Here is an 18,856-nt window from a genome sequence, read left to right as displayed (position 1 = left end):
TTCCTCTTATAAAATGCCAAATCACTTCTTGAAGTCATTTTTCTTTTGGGGTGCTTATACTTTTTTCTCATTAATTTAGAGAATGCTTTGTGTATTTATAGCCTTAACATTCTTATATATGATATATGTAACAAATATTGTATTTTGAGTTTATTATATCATTTTCTGTATATAAGTTTAAAATACATTCATTATCATATAAATTAATTTTTTCTCTAGGCTTTGTATAAAGCTTAGAAAGTATCCTTTATGCCAAAATTTTAAAATAGTATGTTACATTTTCTTCATTTTTTTTCATTGATTCTGGTTGATGATATCTGTTCTGTTTTACTTTAAAATATTTCAGCAGAGAGTGTCATGTCGATGTGTGTGTTAGATTGTAGAGTTAAATCTCAAGGATCTTAATCAGTTCTATATACTTTGGGTGTGGTGAGTTAGCATTGGAAGTTTAATCAGTAGCTCATGCTCTGGAAGTGGCTACTCCTAACTGTTATACTATCTTTACCCTTTATCAACACCAGAGTGTTCTGTAATTACTATGGATGTTAGACTTAAAAAAAAACAAACTGATAAAACATATGGTGATCAGGTATGTGGACGGACTACTTCATACCACTACAGTTATAAAAAAAAAAGACTGACAATAACACTGGAGAGGATGTGGAGAAATTGGAACAATTATATATTGCTAGTAGGAATGTAATGCAATGCAGTCACTTTGGTAAATAGTTTGGCAGTTTTTTTTCAGATTTTAAGAATAGTGTTACCATTAGGACCCAGCAATTCTGTTAGGTATATACCCCAGAGAAATGAAGCCATATGTCTGTATAAAAACTTGTTCAAGTCTTCATTGCAGTATTATTGATAATAGCCAAAAATAGAAACAACCCAAATATCTAAGAATTGATGAACCAAAGTGGTATATCCCTACAATAGAATATGATTTGGCAATAAAACAGAATGAAGTACTGACACATACTACAACGTGACTGAATCTTCAAAACATCGTGTAATTGAAAGAAGCTGGTCACAAAAAGAGCACATATTGTATATGATCATGATTCTATTTACATGAAATGCTCTGAATAGGCAAATACATGGAGACAGAAAGATGAGTGGTTACCAGAGGCTGGGGGAAGTCGAATAGGGTGCGATTTTTGATGGGTTCAGGGTGTTTTTGGTGGGAGGAGAGAGGAAAATGTTCTGAAATTAGATAGTGGTAATAGTTGCACAACTCTGAATATACTATCGACCACTGCATTGTACACTTTAAAAGGGCAAATTTTATAGTATGTCATTTATATCTGAATAAAGCTGTTATAAAAAAGATATGTGGAATAGCTAGACATATTGCACATGTGAGCAGGAGATACGTGCCTAGTGACTCGGGGTTATGCCCTTTAGAGTGGTGCAGTAGGCCTAGGAACGCCTTAGGTAATGGGTATAAATGTTTAGAGAATTCTCTACGCTTATCTGATCAGAAAGTTAGATATTGTCAACAGAATATTGTCACATCTGCCTGAAGGTGCTATTTAGAGTGTCTGAAAGGACAGAGAGCTGGAAGTTGATTAAACTGATGGAGTACATTGTGTGACTGTTTTGAGTTCTTCTTGGTAATGAATATTTGTCACTTTGGCACAATTTGGCCTGAGACTTGCTTTCTTGGTAACATGCTATTTTGGAGTGAGGTTACAGTGAGAGCTGCATAGCTCACATACTTCAGCTATTGAAGGCAACATGTAACTACTAAACAGCCTACTTGGATAGAATGATTATTAACAGTTGATACCCAAGAAAATTATTGACTATTATGTATTCATCAAGCTCCCAATCACTCTACTGAATTATCTTACTAATTTAAAAAGCTTTTGTTAATTCTCTTGCTTTTTTTGTGTACAAAATTAAGTCCTCTGCAAGTAAAGGTAATTTAATTTTTGTCTTTCCAATACTGCCTAATTTTTACTTTATATCTTTCTCTGTAGAGCCTACGAAATGATGCTAAATTATTAATTATTAATTATTTGCAATTATTTGCAGCTCATTTCATTTTGTTCTCAATGATATAGATGAATAGTGTAACAAATACAGACATCAAAAATCAAAATCAAATTAAGAAATCAATAGAAGATTTGCAAAAGAGCCTCCAAGTATTTGCCTTTTCTGTGACTTTGGCCACTTTATTTAACCTCTCTGCATTTGATTAACTTATTTGGAAAATTGATCCTGCTAATAATTGCTGCTTGGTAGGATTATGGTGAGGGTTAAGTGAAATGATTTATTTAAATGCCCAGCTCAGCGCCTGGCACTTAGTAAATAAATAGTAGCTGTGCAGTTTGTGATATAGATTCGTGTGGAGTATGATGGGGCACCTGGGGAAATAATCAGTGCTACATGCTAGGACAGAGCCATGGAGAGAGGCTGAAAGAGGAATTCTCATTTCCTCGTAGGAAAGGGGTTGGTGTGGAAATTTTGGGAAAGAGAATGCTCTGGGTAAAATGTAAATGTAGAGAAGTGTGAGGCAGGATTCATTTGAGGGACTGCAAAGAATCTGGTGTCTGGAAGCAAAGACTGTAAGAAATAATATGGATAGAGGTGCAGCTGGAGACATAGCCGGGGGTCAGAATGCGGCAGGTGTTCAGTACAATGTTACGGAGTTTGGAATTTCTGGAGGGAATGGGTTTTTTGCAAGTGAGGCATTTGCTCAAGTATTTACAATAGAGAGTTTTCTCCTGGAGGCATCTTGGTGAATAAACTGGGATATGGGGGACAAGATGACCTGTTACTGAGGCGTCTTGCTTGGAGGAGAAGAGGTTGGACAGTGTTGCTGGCTGTATTAGTTTCCTGTGGCTGTTGTAATAAATTGCCACAACTTTGTTGGCTTAAAAGAACAGAGATTTATCTTCTCACAGGTCTGGAGGCCAGAAATCCTTAATCAGTATTGCCGGGCTGAAATCAAGGTGTTGGTAGGGCTGATGTCCCTCCGGATGCTCTAGTGGACAATCCATTCTTTGCCTTTTCCAGCTCCTGGTGGTTGCTGCTAGCATGCTTTGGCTTGTGACTGCATCACTCTTGTCTTCAAGGCCAAAATCTGCAACTCTCTCTGTGCTGTCACTGTCTTGTCTCTTCTGTAAATGTCAAATCTCCCTCTGCCTTCCTCTTATATATGGTATATGTGATTGAATTTATGGCCCTTCCAGAGAATCCAGGGTAATTTACTCATCTCAGGATTTATAGTTTAATCACATCTGCAGAGACCTCTTCCAAGTAAGGTCACATTTACAGGTTCCAGGGATTTGGACTTGATATGTTTGCGTGTCCATTATTTTTCTTTCACAGTTGTCATTTACTAGGACAGAAAATACAGAAGCCATAAGATTGGGGAAAAGATAATGAATTTAGTTTTGTACCTGAGATTTAGATTTTTAAGAAGACCCATATCCTGCTCTCAGCCTCCTTTTTTAAAAGAGTGTTTAAAGCATAAACATGTTTCCCTTTTCCAGCTGAAATCAGGAGTTGCATTCTGTATCTTTTTCTGAAAGTTTGCATTACCCTGAGTTAACCCTTCATTACTTCAAACCTGTAGGTTCTTGTATTTATCTCAGGCTAACCAGAGCTCTGACGTGTCAAGTTCTGACAAAGCATAGGTTTCTTTTTAAGTAATTTCCAAGGATATCAATCACAGTTGAATGCCTCAGAAGGAATATAATTATACTGTTAATTCTCCTTCCCTCAAATTTCTGTTAGTGTCTAACCCAAATTCACCCATGCAAAGGTTGAAACTGTAATTTTATAACTGGTCTTTTTAGCTTAACAGTAGTAATAAGTACTTTGAACAACCAATTTCAGCAGAAACTGAAAAATAACTTAAAGTTTCTTTTATCCCTAGTGTCTGTTGGGTAATATCTGTCATTTATGATAAAGTTCTTGCTGTATATTCAGGCTACCAGAGGAAGCTGTTGAACTGAAATTTTTAGTCTATTTGTGCAGCTTCAAATCTGAAAGTCTATTCTTACTTTCTTGAAAGCCAAATAATCTTGTTAAGTACTTTCCAGTGACCCTATCCGTCAGAATTACTTGGTATCTTAGATTCTAGCTGACTTTGGCTTTTTAATAAGTTTTGGTTTTAAAATATTTCTTTTTTTTTTATTTTCTTTTTTTTTTTGAGAGGGAGTCTGGCTCTGTCGCCCAGGCTGGAGTGCAGTGGCGCGATCTCGGCTCCCTGCAACCTCCGCCGCCCGGGTTCACGCCATTCTCCTGCCTCAGCCTCCCGAGTCGCTGGGACTACAGGCGCCTGGCACCTCGCCCGGCTAACTTTTTGTATTTTCAGTAGAGACGGGGTTTCACCGTGTTAGCCAGGATAGTCTCAATCTCCTGACCTCGTGATCCACCCATCTCGGCCTCCCAAAGTGCTGGGATTACAGGTGTAAGCCACCCTGCCCGGACTTTTTTTTTTTTTTTTTTCATTTCTAAACCTTTCCTTTTGCCTGTACACAGTTTGGCTCCTCTTGTTATAGAAATTGTAGTTTTGGGAAATATATTTTTTCCTGAAATATATATGTTAAATTTCTCAGCGTATTGTTTATTCAGTGAATAAAAGAATGAATGAATGAATCAGAATTAAACATTACATTCAAATCTCTTCCAAAATTGAGTAAACTTGCTTTCAGTTGCTCAAAATCAGTTTTGATTTCCTTGTCTTCATAAAACAAAATTTCTGAAAACCATTTTGTGTATGTGTACATTAAAAAATGCATATACATACAAATAACTTTCTAATTCCGGTCCATAAGATAACATAATGCCCTAAATAAAGGCCGTGGGCATGGTTCAGTGACATGGGGCTTGCTTATAATTCCAGTGATGCTGTCACTCTCAGGGATTTTCAGTTAGTGGATTACGTATTAGGGCAAAGGCCCCAAATGCTAGATTCCCCTTCTACTCTGCTTTCTATAATAAAACACCTAACCTTACCTAAAGTGAAAAAAGATGATGCTTTAGATTGGGGACTAAAACTCTTCTTTCATTCAACAGGCCTCACTTATGTGCAAGCTTGTGCTAGTTTCTGTAGCTGCCTAAGCAATATTTGGTTAAGACTTTGCAGGCTATCAGTGGTCTAGAGACTACACTGAAAAATAGATAAATAAAAGGCCCTTAATAATTTACAAAATTTTAATTAAAACCAGAATCATTCTGCTTATTGACACAGGGCAATTTGCAGGGGATGCTATGATTCAGAGATATTGGTCTCTGTCCACATGTGGAAAATTTATTCTGGACAGTGTTTGCAAAATGATAAAGCATTGTTTGGCTCTACTTATGAACTGTATTTTTGTCCCTATAGAAAATTAAATATTTTTTTTTGTTGGGCTCTATTTACAAACTATATTTCAATTCCTGTTGAAAATTAAATAGAAAAATTGCACTGAAGGTACAGCAGTAGATTTTTTAATGTGTTGTTTCACGTCTGTTGGTCACAGTGCTGTCTGGAATTAATTTTATGTTTCCAAGTTGAGGACTTAACCCCTAAAACAAGTATCTTGTATTTTTTTTTTTAAAATTAAATTAGAACTTTAAAAAAGTCACAAATAGCAAAATTGCAAGTCACAAATAGCAAAATTGCCTTTACTCTGAAACTGTTAACTTTAAAATTCATATATATATATCAAGTAGGTTTTCTTTTTCAAATTTCATCTGTGGAAGGATAATGATATTCCCCTTTTAAAGGATTTTTTAATATGAATATTTATTAGGTGATTTTATCTGCTGAGCAGGAAAGAGTGAGTAGCATGCCTGCAACTTTAGGATTAACTCACGAGTCATTTTTTACTTTAAATACATCATGTTATGCTCATTTTACATATGAAGAATTCAAAGTTTTTATTTTCTACTATTAAATCCTTAATACATATAAATATAATAGAAAAAATACTTAGCTTTTTAAAAATAATATTGCAGGATTTTTTCCTTAGTTTGGCTAAAGACAGGGTCCTTGTCCCACAGTCATGAAAATTTAGGCTCACAGACAATTCGAGGAGGGAGAAAATGGGGACGTATTTGGCAAAAGGGAATAAAAAGGGGGAAACAGAGACTCTCTGTAAAGCCAGAGTCCCTGCTGGGGTGCTTCCTGTCTGGCAATTTGAATCTCAGGTTCCACACAGGAAGAGGAGTGGCCAGGCTCCTCCCTGATGCAAAGGGGCAAACTATGACTCCACAGCAATGTGCATTCCCAGTGCACCGGCTGGTTGCAATTTTACCAGGGACCCCCTCCCACCTGGGTGTCTCAATAAGGTACTTATTTCAGGATATATATTTATTTAGATCACTTACATTATATATGTGATTATCAATTATTTGAAAAATAGTTGGAATAAGAGCTAATTACTGTATCTGGCTTTTGTTGTTGTTGTCATAGCTGAATCAATTTGACACTGTTTAATTTGACACCTATAAATAGTGTTTTCTCCCTATAATAAACTGCGATTTTATATACCATCCTATATTGTTGTTTAGTTATTTCTGTAAGTAAAATTCAGGCTTCTTGAAATAACCCTTTAATACAGATTGTATTATTTTTGATAGTGCTTAGTTAGGTCTTGCCCGTAGATTATTTGCTTGAAAAATACTTGCAGATTTGCTTTGAAGTTGAAAGAGAATTGCTACTTCCCAGTTTGAGAAAGGTAAGCGTGAGATACAATTTTAAGAGGCTAGCTGGCTGCTCAGTATGAGTCTCAGAATGCCAGTTGACAATAAAAACCACAACAGTAAAGACAACTGTGATATTCATGTTGGCTACTCAGTAACTGCTACATGGGAAACTGTCTTAAATTTGGAAGATGGCTTGTTGAGCATAAAATCAGAGCGGGCTAGGTTATCAGATGAGCTAACTGACTATTGTCTTTAGGGGAAGGTAGCCTGTTCTCAAGGATGAATATGCATGAGAATTGACTAGGAAGGCTGAGGAGTCAGGGAATTCTTTCTCTTGGATGGTTTTGGAAAGGTGTTGCTAAATTCTTGCTTATCTACTTTTTAATTTTACATTTCATGCAAAATATATCTCTCCAGTTAACCCAGTGATGTACTAGAAAGGTGTCCCAATCCAGATCCCAAGAAAGGGTTCTTGGATTTTGCCCAAGAAAGAATTCGAGGTGAGTCAATAAAGTGAAAGCAAGTTTATTAAGAAAGTAAAGGAACAAAAGAATGGCTACTCCATAGGCAGAGGAGTGTCGAGGGCTGCTGGTTGCCCATTTTTATGGTTATTTCTTGATTATATCCACAAGGGTGGATTATTCATGCCTCCCCTTTTTAGAACATATAGGGTACTTCCTGATGTTGCCATGGCATTTGTAAACTGTTACGGCCCTGGTGGGAGTGTAGCAGTGAGGAAGAGCAGAGGTCACTCTCATTGCCATGTTGGTTTTGGTGGGTTTGGGCCAGCTTCTTTACTGCAACCTGTTTTATCAGAAGGGTCTTTATGACCTGCATCTTGTGTCAGTCTCCTTATACTGTAACTAAGGATGCCTTAACCTCCTGGGAATGCAGCCTAGTAGGTCTCATCCTTATTTTACCCAGCCCCTATTCAAGATGGAGTTGCTGTGGTTTGAACACCTCTGACAGTATTTCTTCCTATAGGTTAGAGTTAAATTGGTTGGGCCTCGGCTTTAGTTATGCTATTTCAGTTATCCCCCTTTAAGCTCATAGGCTAGGAATTTTAATGAAATTTGAGGATGAGTGGATACTAGAATGACTCAGGCAATTTATAGGTTATAATTTTGATTAGGTGTTTCATCAAATAATTTTTCTAACTCGTACACTGTATTTTTCCAAAATTTCTTTTGAAGAATTTGTTATTTTGTATTAGCTACATCTAGATTTGCAGAGTAGAAAGACACGTTCAGGATTTTTAACCTAGTGTTGATGTTCAACATCATGTTATAAAATGGTAGGAACAAAGTTACAGGCATCCTAGCTCAAGCAGATGAAAAGTCCATGGAGGGAAGAGTAGCCTTTTCATATAAAATCTGGTCATGGAGGATTGTGTGTATGTTTATTTTTAAAAGTGCAATATATATAAAACAAATATTTTTTTCTATGGAAAGTACGGTGGGTTTGGTCTCTCATTCTGGTTTTCTCTCCTCATTCTATAAGCAGCATCTCTCTTTATATTAGTCTATGAACAAGAATTTATTTTCCTTTATATTCTTGTGGTAGGTAAAATTGGAGACCTTTGACATTTCCAGTATTCATAGAAAATAAGAAGTCTTCTGGACTTCTCCAGAAACTGAGGTATTTTGTAAAGAACAGAAGCATCAGATTCCGAATGGTTGCTACCGTTAGATTATTCTGTACTGGGCTGTGTACACTGACTCATTTGCTCACTTTGTCTGAGCCCCAGCTTAGTTTCTGAATTTATGAAATGGCCTTTACAATAATACCTATCTTGTTTTACTTAATGTGAATAGGATTTGTTTCTAATAGGATCTTGGGAAGATAAAATTCTTATTCCTAAAATAAATCCAAACTGAATGATGGATTTTAACAATCATTGGTTTTTTGCAGTGTATATATCACTAAGAATATTTGCCTTTTCCAGCTTTGCAATCATATATGCTTGAGTAAAGTAGTCTTTTGGGAATTCAATCTGTCAGAGATAGTCTATTATATTCATATGACCAAAGTACATGTAAAATTATTACCAAATATAATTGGAAAGTTAAATTGCAAATTTCAGATTATGTTATGAAGATTTATAAATTTTTACTTCTCATTACACAAAGCGTTTTTTGTTGGCTTGTTTTATTTTTGATGTTACCATTATGTGTTATGGATCACAATGGCTGAGTGAAACAAAGTGACAAAGTTTGTGATTAAGAATACTAATCTCAGCAGGGCGCGGTGGCTCACGCCTGTAATCCCAGCACTTGGGGAGGCAGAGGTGGGCGGATCACCTGAGGTCGGTAGTTCAACACCAGCCTGACCAACATGGAGAAACCCTGTCTCTACTAAAAATACAAAATTAGCTGGGTGTGGTGGTGCATGCCTGTAATCCCAGCCACTCGGGAGGCTGAGGCAGGAGAATCGCTTGAACCCGGGAGGCAGAGGTTGCAATGAACAGAGATCGCACCATTGCACTCCAGCCTGGGTAACAAGAGCGAAACTTCATCTCAAAAGAGAATAGTAATCTGTTATATTATTGATAGAAATCCTTTATTTTATATTTGTGGTTAAAACATGTAGTTTTTTTTTTTTTTTTTTTACATAAGTAAGGCATTGAAACTACATTATTTTCTGTTAAATACGTATATAGCATAGTTTTTGAGTCGCAGCCACATCACAATATTTTGCAGTGTCATCTCTGTTTTTTTGTGAATTCCAAAAGAAACAGCATAACATTTTCCTAGGATACCTAATGAGCAAAAGCTTGAGTCACAGGAAGGATTGGGAGAATTCCCACTTAAGAACTACCTTTGTATAATAAATATAATATCACAGTAATTTCTCAAATGGAAATGTTTTAATTTACTGTTTGCTAACCATTGCTGGAGTCATGGTGTCTGCTCAGGGGACAGAAAGGATTAATTTAATATGATTACTGACGAGTGGTCTTCGAGTCTGATTTAATTCCAAATGTGAATATGTCTGATGTTTCTCCTTTCTAGGAATATTTGAAGACATGATCTCATTTCATTGTCTGTGCTGCATTGTTTCGTTGAATATGTTTTTATTTTTTCAGTGCATAGTGATTCAATGGAGGCAATCACTTTCGAGAACCTGAAATAAGAAAGGATGCCAGATTCATATGAAAAAGGGACTTTTTAAATACCAAGGGCAGTACAAATAAATGCACTTGAATAGTAGTCCTGGTGGAAAATAAGACAGCTTGAACACCTGATTTTATTATAAGTATTACAAATAGGAATGCGATTTAGCTATTCCGAATTATTACCAATTAATGGAAGATGATTATTAAACACAAATTTGAACTTTTAGAACCCTTAAGTCATCAAGTTTTTCAGAAAAGCATATAGCTTTAAATCATAATTTTACAAAACTAATTTTAGATGGAAATTTTCTAATAATTTTCTACCTTGTGGATCAGAGCTTACCGGATTTAACTTTTTAATGAGTACTCAGGGTTATTGTTATCAGCATAAAGTATAGGACTGCATTACTACCACTGAGGGTGGCAGTACACTGGTATCAGAGGAATCCAGGCTTTCCTAATTTTTGATTTTCCATTGTTATTCTGTTTTAGAAATATCTGGAAAAAAAATTGCTAATAATGGCCTTGTGTATGTTTTTAATGTTTACTGAAGAGTCTTCAGGCAAGGTCTGTATGTTCATCTTAAATTCCCAAGCTGTAATAGCAACATAAAACTCATCAGAGTTGATGTAACACAAATGTCAATAGATGCTGCTTCACAATTGCATTCTAATTTTATGGATTAATATGATCATGTGCTCTGAACTGCAAACAATTTTGCATTAATAGCAACTCACAATTCAATTCAGGAAGCATTTGTTGAACACCTTTATATTCTTTTTTTTTTTTTTTTTTGAGACGGAGTCTCGCTCTGCCGCTCAGGCTGGAGTGCAGTGGCGCAATCTTGGCTCACTGCAAGCTCCGCCTCCAGGGTTCACGCCATTCTCCTGCGTCAGCCTCCCGAGTAGCTGGGACTACAGGCGCCACCACCGCGCCCAGCTAATTTTTTGTATTTTTAGTAGAGACGGGGTTTCACTGTGGTCTCGATCTCCTGACCTTGTGATCCGCCCGCCTCGGCCTCCCAAAGTGCTGGGATTACAGACATGAGCCACTGCGCTTGGCCGAACTCCTTTATATTCTTAATGAAGGATTAAATGGAAACCTAAAGCAATTAGTTCTCTCAAAGAGATTTTAATCTTAGGATGTAAGGAGTCATGTTATTGGTTAACTGGAATGCAAGTCTGAGAAAAGAAAAACTTTCTTTTATTTTCGGAATCCAGTAATGTTCAGTCTGAATAAATACAAGCAGACCCTTAGGACATGTTTACTTAGTCATATATATGTGTATGTGTATGTTTATATATACACACAATTATGTACGTATACATTTTAATGTGTTTATATAAATATAAATATTTTCCTTTTATATACAGCTAACATTTTCTGTTTTATTCAACAGAAATCTTCTTGACAGAGACACATTTTCTAAATCTGATCCAAGTAAGTATTTATTGCTTGCCTTTTGAAAAATCATTTGATTTTGCAAAAGTTGTATGAAACTCATAGTTCTTGTTTAAAGGTTTGTTTTAAAGCGTAGAAAGCAGCAGGGGAGTGGTCCCAGGCTCTACACACTCATCAGCCAACCCCGGGTGGTACTATGGGTAAAGAGGGACTTGCTGAGCACTTTGAGAATAAAATGAGAATACAAATGACTCCAATGTGGGATAGTTCACTTTGAAATTAAAACCTCATGCTATGGCCATTTGGTAGAAATTATTATATTTGAAAGAAAACCAAATGGACCATAATTTAAAGTTATTTTTAGTCATGGAGTAATACTTTTCTTTCTTTCTTTTTTTTAAATAAAAGTGGTGGTTGGGCAAGGTGGTTCATGCCTATAATCCCAGCCCTTTGGGAAGCTGAAGCAGGAGGACTGCCTGAGCCCAGGAGCTCCAGACCAGCCTAGGCTACATAGTGAGACCCGCCCCCGCCCCCACCATCTCTTGGGAAAAAAAAAGAAAAGAAAAATAAAATAAAAGTGATATATAAAATTTACAACCAAGTGAAATATGTAACATCTGATATGAACCAAAGTGTTTGATTACTAATTAGAGGTACTGAAAATTAGAGATAACTTGGAAAGTGAGAAGGGTAGTTTGAATTAGAAAACAGCAGAATGAACTGTATAAATCAATGTGTTTCCGAATCTTGTAATATTTAGAAATGAATATACAACAGTTCTCTGTCTCTACAAATGTGTGAACAAATATGGTTGAATTACAGAGGAAAGGTTTTTGTCAGTTACCAGAATTCTTGAGGTAGTCATTGGGAAAAAGGCATTGCAATTGGGGTATTAAAAATCCCTAGGGCTCATTTGACAAGTGGTTGGAACACTTTGTATCCCTTAACCTTTACTCAAAGCCCTTATTCTCCCTTTTGGGAATTCCTTTCTTGGTTGACAGGATTTCTTACCTATTTACAAATATTGAGGGAGGAAGTTAAAATATTAAATGTAGAGCGTGACTTGCCCCCAAGTTTTCCTTCCTATTATACCTTTGAACACCGTAAATATCTTAGGAATAACTTGATTTGTGTTTCACAACATAATGAAATATTTCAAATTGTTTAAATTATGGTTTTAAAATTTATCTATGAAGACTTTAGCAAGTATTATTTTATGTGCCAAGCTCAGTACATACTAAGTTCTCAAAGATCTGGCATAATCGTTTGTTTCTGTTTAGGTTAAATTAATTTTTATTCACTTGATGATCTTTTTTTTTTTTTTTTTTGCAAGGGTAAGCGACTAGGAATATAAGGCTTTTATTTTTTGATGTAGCTTTTGAATAGCTGAAGATAATTGTATACATTCACATTATTTTCATAAAAGACATTTATATGTGTGATTTTTTCGGCTTTTGTAGTTTGTGTCTTATATGTACAAGGAGTTGGAAATAAAGAATGGAGAGAGGTAAGTTTAAAACTTTAAAAAAAGAGTCACTGGACTTGAAGATATAGTAAGTTATAACTTGATCAAGATGATACTTCCTGTTTTTCATTGTAAGTCCTTTTCAACCCAAAGATTGAATTGTTTTTATCTTAGGGAAGTTACCTTTGTGTTTTGTTTTTAATAAACAGTGATTGTTTAGCTGACTTACGACCTTCTTGTGGAATATTGTAGGCCTGAAACTTCTACTTCCTTTATCCAAACATAAATTTAATGCGTTGTCATCAACTTGACATGATTTCTTACAAAATTTAAGTTTGTGGGTTAGGTCTTATTTTTAGAGATCAACTGCTGATATTTATAAAATGCCACCTTAAAAGATTTTAATTGGCCGGGCACGGTGGCTCACGCCTGTAATCCCAGCCCTTTGGGAGGCTGAGACTGGCGGATCACGAGGTCAGGAGATCAAGACCATCCTGGCTAACACAGTGAAACCCCGTCTCTACTGAAAAAAAAAAAAAAATGAAAAATTAGCTGAGCGTGGTGACTGGCGCCTGTAGTCCAGCTACTTGGGAGGCTGAGGCAGGAGAATGGCCTGAACCCAGGAGGCGGAGCTTGCAGTGAGTAGAGATCGTGCCACTGCACTTCAGCCTGGGCGACAAAGCGAGACTCATCTCAAAAAAAGAAAAAGAAAAAGAAAAAAAAAGATCTTAATTGTGCTGCTTAATACCAAATATTGCCTACTTTTTGCAACATATTTAAAAATAAAGTAGAAATTCAGCTTCTTAATACAAATGTATGTTGTTTAATGAATCAAAAGTGAAGAGACAGAATTGTTAATTTATGTTCTAGAGTGTCTCCACATTCAAATGGGTAGTTGATCATTGGAAGGTGGAGGGCATATTAAATAAAAGGCATTTCCATCTGCCTATAGTTGCCAGTTATCTCAGGAAGTTAGTGCATTGTTTTAAGGAGGTTACAGTTCTGGCTAGATTTCCCTAGTGAGGTTTGTGCTATTTGTGCCACAGAGTGCATTTGCCAGTCATTTTACCACTGTGCCTCAATTTTGGGTAGAGAGCAAGAATAAATCATTTAATTTATTCTTAAAATCTGGGGAAAATAATTTAAAACTTGTTTCTACTGATAATGGGCTGGTGGTCAGTAGTCCATAAACAGATACACGTTTATTGTATCTAACTGCTTCTGCACATTTTTTTTTTTTTTTTTTTTGAGGAGGAATTTTGCTCTTGTTGCTCAGGCTGGAGTGCAATGGCACGATCTTGGCTCACTGCAACTTCTGCCTCCCAGGTTCAAGCGATTCTCCTGCCTCAGCCTCCGGAGTGGCTGGGATTACAGGCATGCGGCCACCACGCCCGGCTAATTTTGTATTTTTAGTAGAGACGGGGTTTCTCCATGTTAGTCAGGCTGGTCTCAAACTCCCGAGCTCAGGTGATCCACCTGCCTCGGCCTCCCAAAGTGCTGGGATTACAGGTGTGAGCCACTGTGCCCAGCACATTTCTATTTAGTTCAATATTTACCTCAAACTCTCTATCAAATGTAAACTCATCATCTTTACCCTGTGTCTGTTTCTTCTTTGCTTCAAATATAGCTAAAACTGCTAGCCAAAATATGAAACTGCAATTTTTGTAGTTATCCTGAGTTTCTCTCCCACATCTTCATCACTTAATGTCATCCAGTGCTGTGAATTCTCTTTCATAAAAAAGAAAAATCCACGCTTGGATAAGCCACCCTTTTTATTCAGACTCCTTTTCTCTTTTGTCATCCGTGTTGCAACAATTCTCCTACCTTAGTATATGCCCCCTTTTTTCCATGTTCATCTGTCTAATCATTTCTTTGATTATCTTCCTGAAAGACATGCTGTCTTGTCATTCTCTTCGGAGTTCCCTTTCTCAAAGGCCTGAAACAATACAGTGGAACTGCTTATTGACCATAGATGCCAGGCTAGATGGGACTGAGCATTGACCAGGGTGTCCACAAAATGACTTTGCTTCAGGCACCAAAAAGTTACCAGGATAAGGATGCCTAAGTTATAGTACCAGACATCTGGGCCAATGCAAATGCCTAATAATGAGGTAACTGCAAACTTTATTGGATAAAGAGAGTTTGAAGAAGGACAACAAACAATTTTGGACCTAAACCAGGGTTCTGGGAGTTAATTAAGTGGGTGTTGACCAAGTGGTATTGGTCAATTAGTTTAAGGGCAGCCTCAGCTCAAAATCTCCCTTCCTTAAAAAATTTCTCATGCTTTCCTATTGCCTAAGCAATGAAATATAAATTTCTTACTTAATTTACAACTTTTATAATAATGATGGCTAGCTAATGTTCCAAGCCCTTTATAAATATTGACTAATTTAGTTTTCACAGCAACTTTAAGAGGTAGGTTATGTTATAATCCTTATGTTTCACGAGAAAAATGAAACACAGAAAGGTTAAATGACTAGACCAAAGTTACCCAGTTGTAAAGGACAAAGTAGGAATTTCCTTTTTTTTTAACTTTTAAATTATTTAAACTTTTATTTTATTTATTTATTTATTTATTTTATTATACTTAAAGTTATGGGGTATATATACAGAATGTGCAGGTTTGTTACATAGGTATACATGTGTCATGGTGGTTTGCTGCACTCATCAACCCGTCATCTACATTAGGTATTTCTCCTAATGCTATTTCTCCCCTAGCCCCCCACCCACCGACAGGCCCCGGTGTGTGATGTTCCCCTCCCTGTGTCCATGTGTTCTCGTTGATCAGCTCTTACTTATGAGGGAGACCATGTGGTGTTTAGTTTTCTGTTCCTGTGTTAGTTTGCTGAGAATGATGGTTTCCAGTTTCATCCATGTACCTGCAAAGGACATGAACTCATCCTTTTTTTTTTTTCTCTTTATGAGACGGAGTCTCTGAGAGTTTTCTCAGCAATTTTGGTACATCTGTAAAATCAATTTATTGATGGAGGTATCAGCATTATCTCAATAATATAGTGGTTATATTTAAATTCAGGTATATTTTGGAAAAGTATGTATAACAAGCCATATGAATTTACGTTCTGAGATGAATCACTTTTAGATAATAAGGGGAATAAGTGAAAAAATAAAGCTTGAAAATGTGTTGAAACAAATGCTCCAAATAAAGAAATATAAACATTTAAAATTAATCTTTAGTTCAAATTTGCAGTTTAAAAATTATCTCTAACATGATTATAATTACCACTATATTGTTGATAAATTCTATCCAATGACTGTGAATTATGAAAAACTCTTGAAGTAATGGATGTAAAACTAAAATTATTTTTAGTGTATAGTAATTTCAGAGCTAGAAATGATGTTTAAGCACCATGAATTACGAAAATATGGAAACCTAGTGGCAAATGGAAATAAAAAAGTAGCATCTCTAAGAATGGCCACTTTACTCAGAGTTGGGAAAATGTTCCAACTAATTTCTTGAAGTTGGATTTTAGTTATCCATAGCCAATTCATTTTGTGAATTACTTTTAAACATTTAAAATTATAGAATTTGTTCCAGGTTCCCTAAGTTAGTATGTGATTAAAGGCAAGCTGAAGTTGTTTATGAACTACAGTGATTATAGCGTGGAGGCAAACAAGTCTACTTTCAAATGCTGATTACTACAGTTTGACTTTGTCTCCGCTCTGCTCCATTCCATTGACACTGAGCTATTTTAACATTTATTCATCTCCATACTGAATAATACTTGTTTAGGAGTTTCTCTGTCTCTCACAAACACACACACGCGCACACACACACACACACACTATACTATTCAACAAACATCAATAACTTTTTTGCAAACTTACTCTCTTATATGTCTTAGCTTCACTGTTTAGCTTTGTGCTTCCAAAGGTGAAACCTCCTGCACAGCATTTAAAATATGGCTTTCTTTGTTCTTTTTTTTATTTTTATTTTTATTTTTTTTTGACGGAATCTCACTCTGTCCCCCAGGCTGGAGTGCAGTGGCGCGATCTCTGCTCATTGCAAGCTCTGCCTCCCAGGTTCACGCCATTCGCCTGCCTCAGGCTCCCAAGTAGATGGGAATACAAGCGCCCACCACTACGCCCGGCTATTTTTTTCTATTTTTTAGTAGAGACGGAGTTTCATCGTGTTAGCCAGGATGGTCTCGATCTCCTGACCTCATAATCCTCCCGCCTCGGCCTCCCAAAGTGCTGGGATTACAGGCGTGAGCTACCGCGACCGACCTTTCTTTGTTCTTAAAAGGTGTTGAGGGCCAGGTGCAGTGGCTCAGGCCTGTAATCCCAGCACTTTGGGAGGCTGAGGTGGGCAGGTCACCTGAGGTCAGGAGTTAGAGACCAGCCTGGCCAACATGGTAAAACCCTATCTCTACTAAAAATACAAAAATTAGCATGGTATGGTGGCGGGTGCCTGTAATTCCAGCTACTCAGCAGGCTGAGGCAGAATTGCTTGAACCTAGTAGGCGAAGGTTGCAGTGAGCCGAGATCCCGCCATTGCACTCCAGCCTGGGTGACAGAGCAATACTCTTAAAAAACAACAACAAAAAAAATTCTTTTTTTAGAATGTTTGAATATTGGGCCTCCCACTCATATTCTGGCTTGTTAGGAGTTTCTGGCCGGAGAGGGTCTGCTGTTAGTCTGATTGGGCTTCCCTTTGTGGGTAAAAAAAAAAAACCCGACCTTTCTCTTGGCTGCCCTTAAGATTTATTTCCCTTTCATTTCACACTTTGGTGAATCTTGGCAATTATGTGGTCTTGAGCTTGCTCTTCCTGGAGGAGTATCTTTGTGGCGGTTTCTGTATTCCTGAATTTGATAATGTTGGCCTGCCTACTAGTTTGGGGAAGTTCTCCCTGCGATGACGTATCCTGAGAAGAGTGTTTTCCAACTTGGTTCCATTTTCCCCCTCACTTTCAGGCACCCAATCAGACATAGATTTGGTCTTTATAATCCCATACTTCTTGCAGGCTTTGTTCTTTCTTTTTCTTCTTTTTTTTTTGGTTTCTCTTCTCGGCTTATTTCATTCATTTGATCCTCAATCCGCTGATTACTCTTTCTTCCAGTTGATCAAGTCGGTGTATCTGAAGCTTGTGGCATTGTCACGTATTTCTCGTGTTACATGTTTTCATCTCTGTCATTTCAATTTATGACCTTTCTCTTGCATTAATTCTTCTAGCTATTCAATTCTTCCACTCTTTTTTCAAGATTTTTAGTTCCTTTTCGCTGTGGTACATAATTTCTCCTTTAGCTCTGAGAAGTTTTGATGGACTGAAGCCCTTTCTCTCATCTCCATCAAAGGTCATTTCTCTGACCAGATTTGATCCATTGCTGGTGATGAGCTGCGCTTCACTTTGCAGGGGGAGATGCGCTCTTATTTTTTGAATTTTCCAGCTTTTCTGCCCTGATTCTTACCCAAACTCTTTGTGGTTTTTATCTGTCTCTTGTCTTTGATGATGTTGACGTTACTTGATGGGGTTTTGGGTGTAGGTGTTTTCCTGTTGATAGTTTTCACTTCTAATAGTCAGGACCCTCAGCTGTAGGTTGTTGGAGATTGTCTTGATCGGTCCAACTCCAGACCAATGTTTGCCTGGGTATCAGCAGCAGAGGTTGCAGACGATAGAATATTGCTGAACAGCGAGTGTAACCTGTCGATTCTTACTTTGGAACTTCCTCTCAGGGCGGTGTACTCACCCTGTGACGGTGTGGGGTGTCAGACTGCCCTCAGTTGGGGGATGTCTCCCAGTTAGGCTACCTCAGGGGGTCAGGGACCCACTTGAGCAGCAGTTCCTGTCCTTCTTCAGGATAACCTCGGTGTTGGGAGAATGAATGACAGGGGAGGTCTGCCTGTTTTTTAGTGCCGTGGGGGTGTTGTTTGGGTGGGTGTGTGTTTCTCCACCATTTGGAGCTTCCCAGCGGCTTTGTTTACCTACTTAAGCCTAGGTGTTCAATTAATATTTGATTGAACACCCAAATGTAGAGACACCCAAATTTAGCTTCTTAACACAGGCACACACAGTTTAATGTCATGGTTTCAGAATTTATGTGGTGGAAGGATCCCTGTAGATAAATTGCTATGTAGGCCACATTTTTTTATATTAAATGTGAGAACATGTATGTGTCATGGTTACTAGTTATGGAAGCCTAAGACTTGTTCTTCTACTCTTTATTCTTTATTCTTTTCTTTTCTTTTTTTTTTTTTTTTGGACGGAGTCTTG

At 37.1% G+C, this 18,856-nt stretch overlaps 1 protein-coding gene across 1 annotated transcript in view; it reads left to right on the top strand.

Annotated features, from left to right (window-relative positions):
- LOC108519001 (copine-8-like) overlaps positions 1-18,856 on the top strand; it is a 262,053-nt gene that overhangs the window by 20,544 nt on the left and 222,653 nt on the right. Inside the window, 2 exon segments of the mRNA XM_017857756.1 lie at positions 11,160-11,200; positions 12,622-12,668. Coding sequence (XP_017713245.1) covers positions 11,160-11,200; positions 12,622-12,668 — 88 coding nt within the window.

The sequence above is a fragment of the Rhinopithecus bieti genome, unplaced genomic scaffold, assembly GCF_001698545.2.
Source record: "Rhinopithecus bieti isolate Rb0 unplaced genomic scaffold, ASM169854v2 scaffold_2721, whole genome shotgun sequence".
Taxonomy (NCBI): Eukaryota; Metazoa; Chordata; class Mammalia; order Primates; family Cercopithecidae; genus Rhinopithecus; species Rhinopithecus bieti.
Note: the sequence above shows the minus strand (reverse complement) of the source record. Positions and strands in the feature narration are given on the sequence as shown.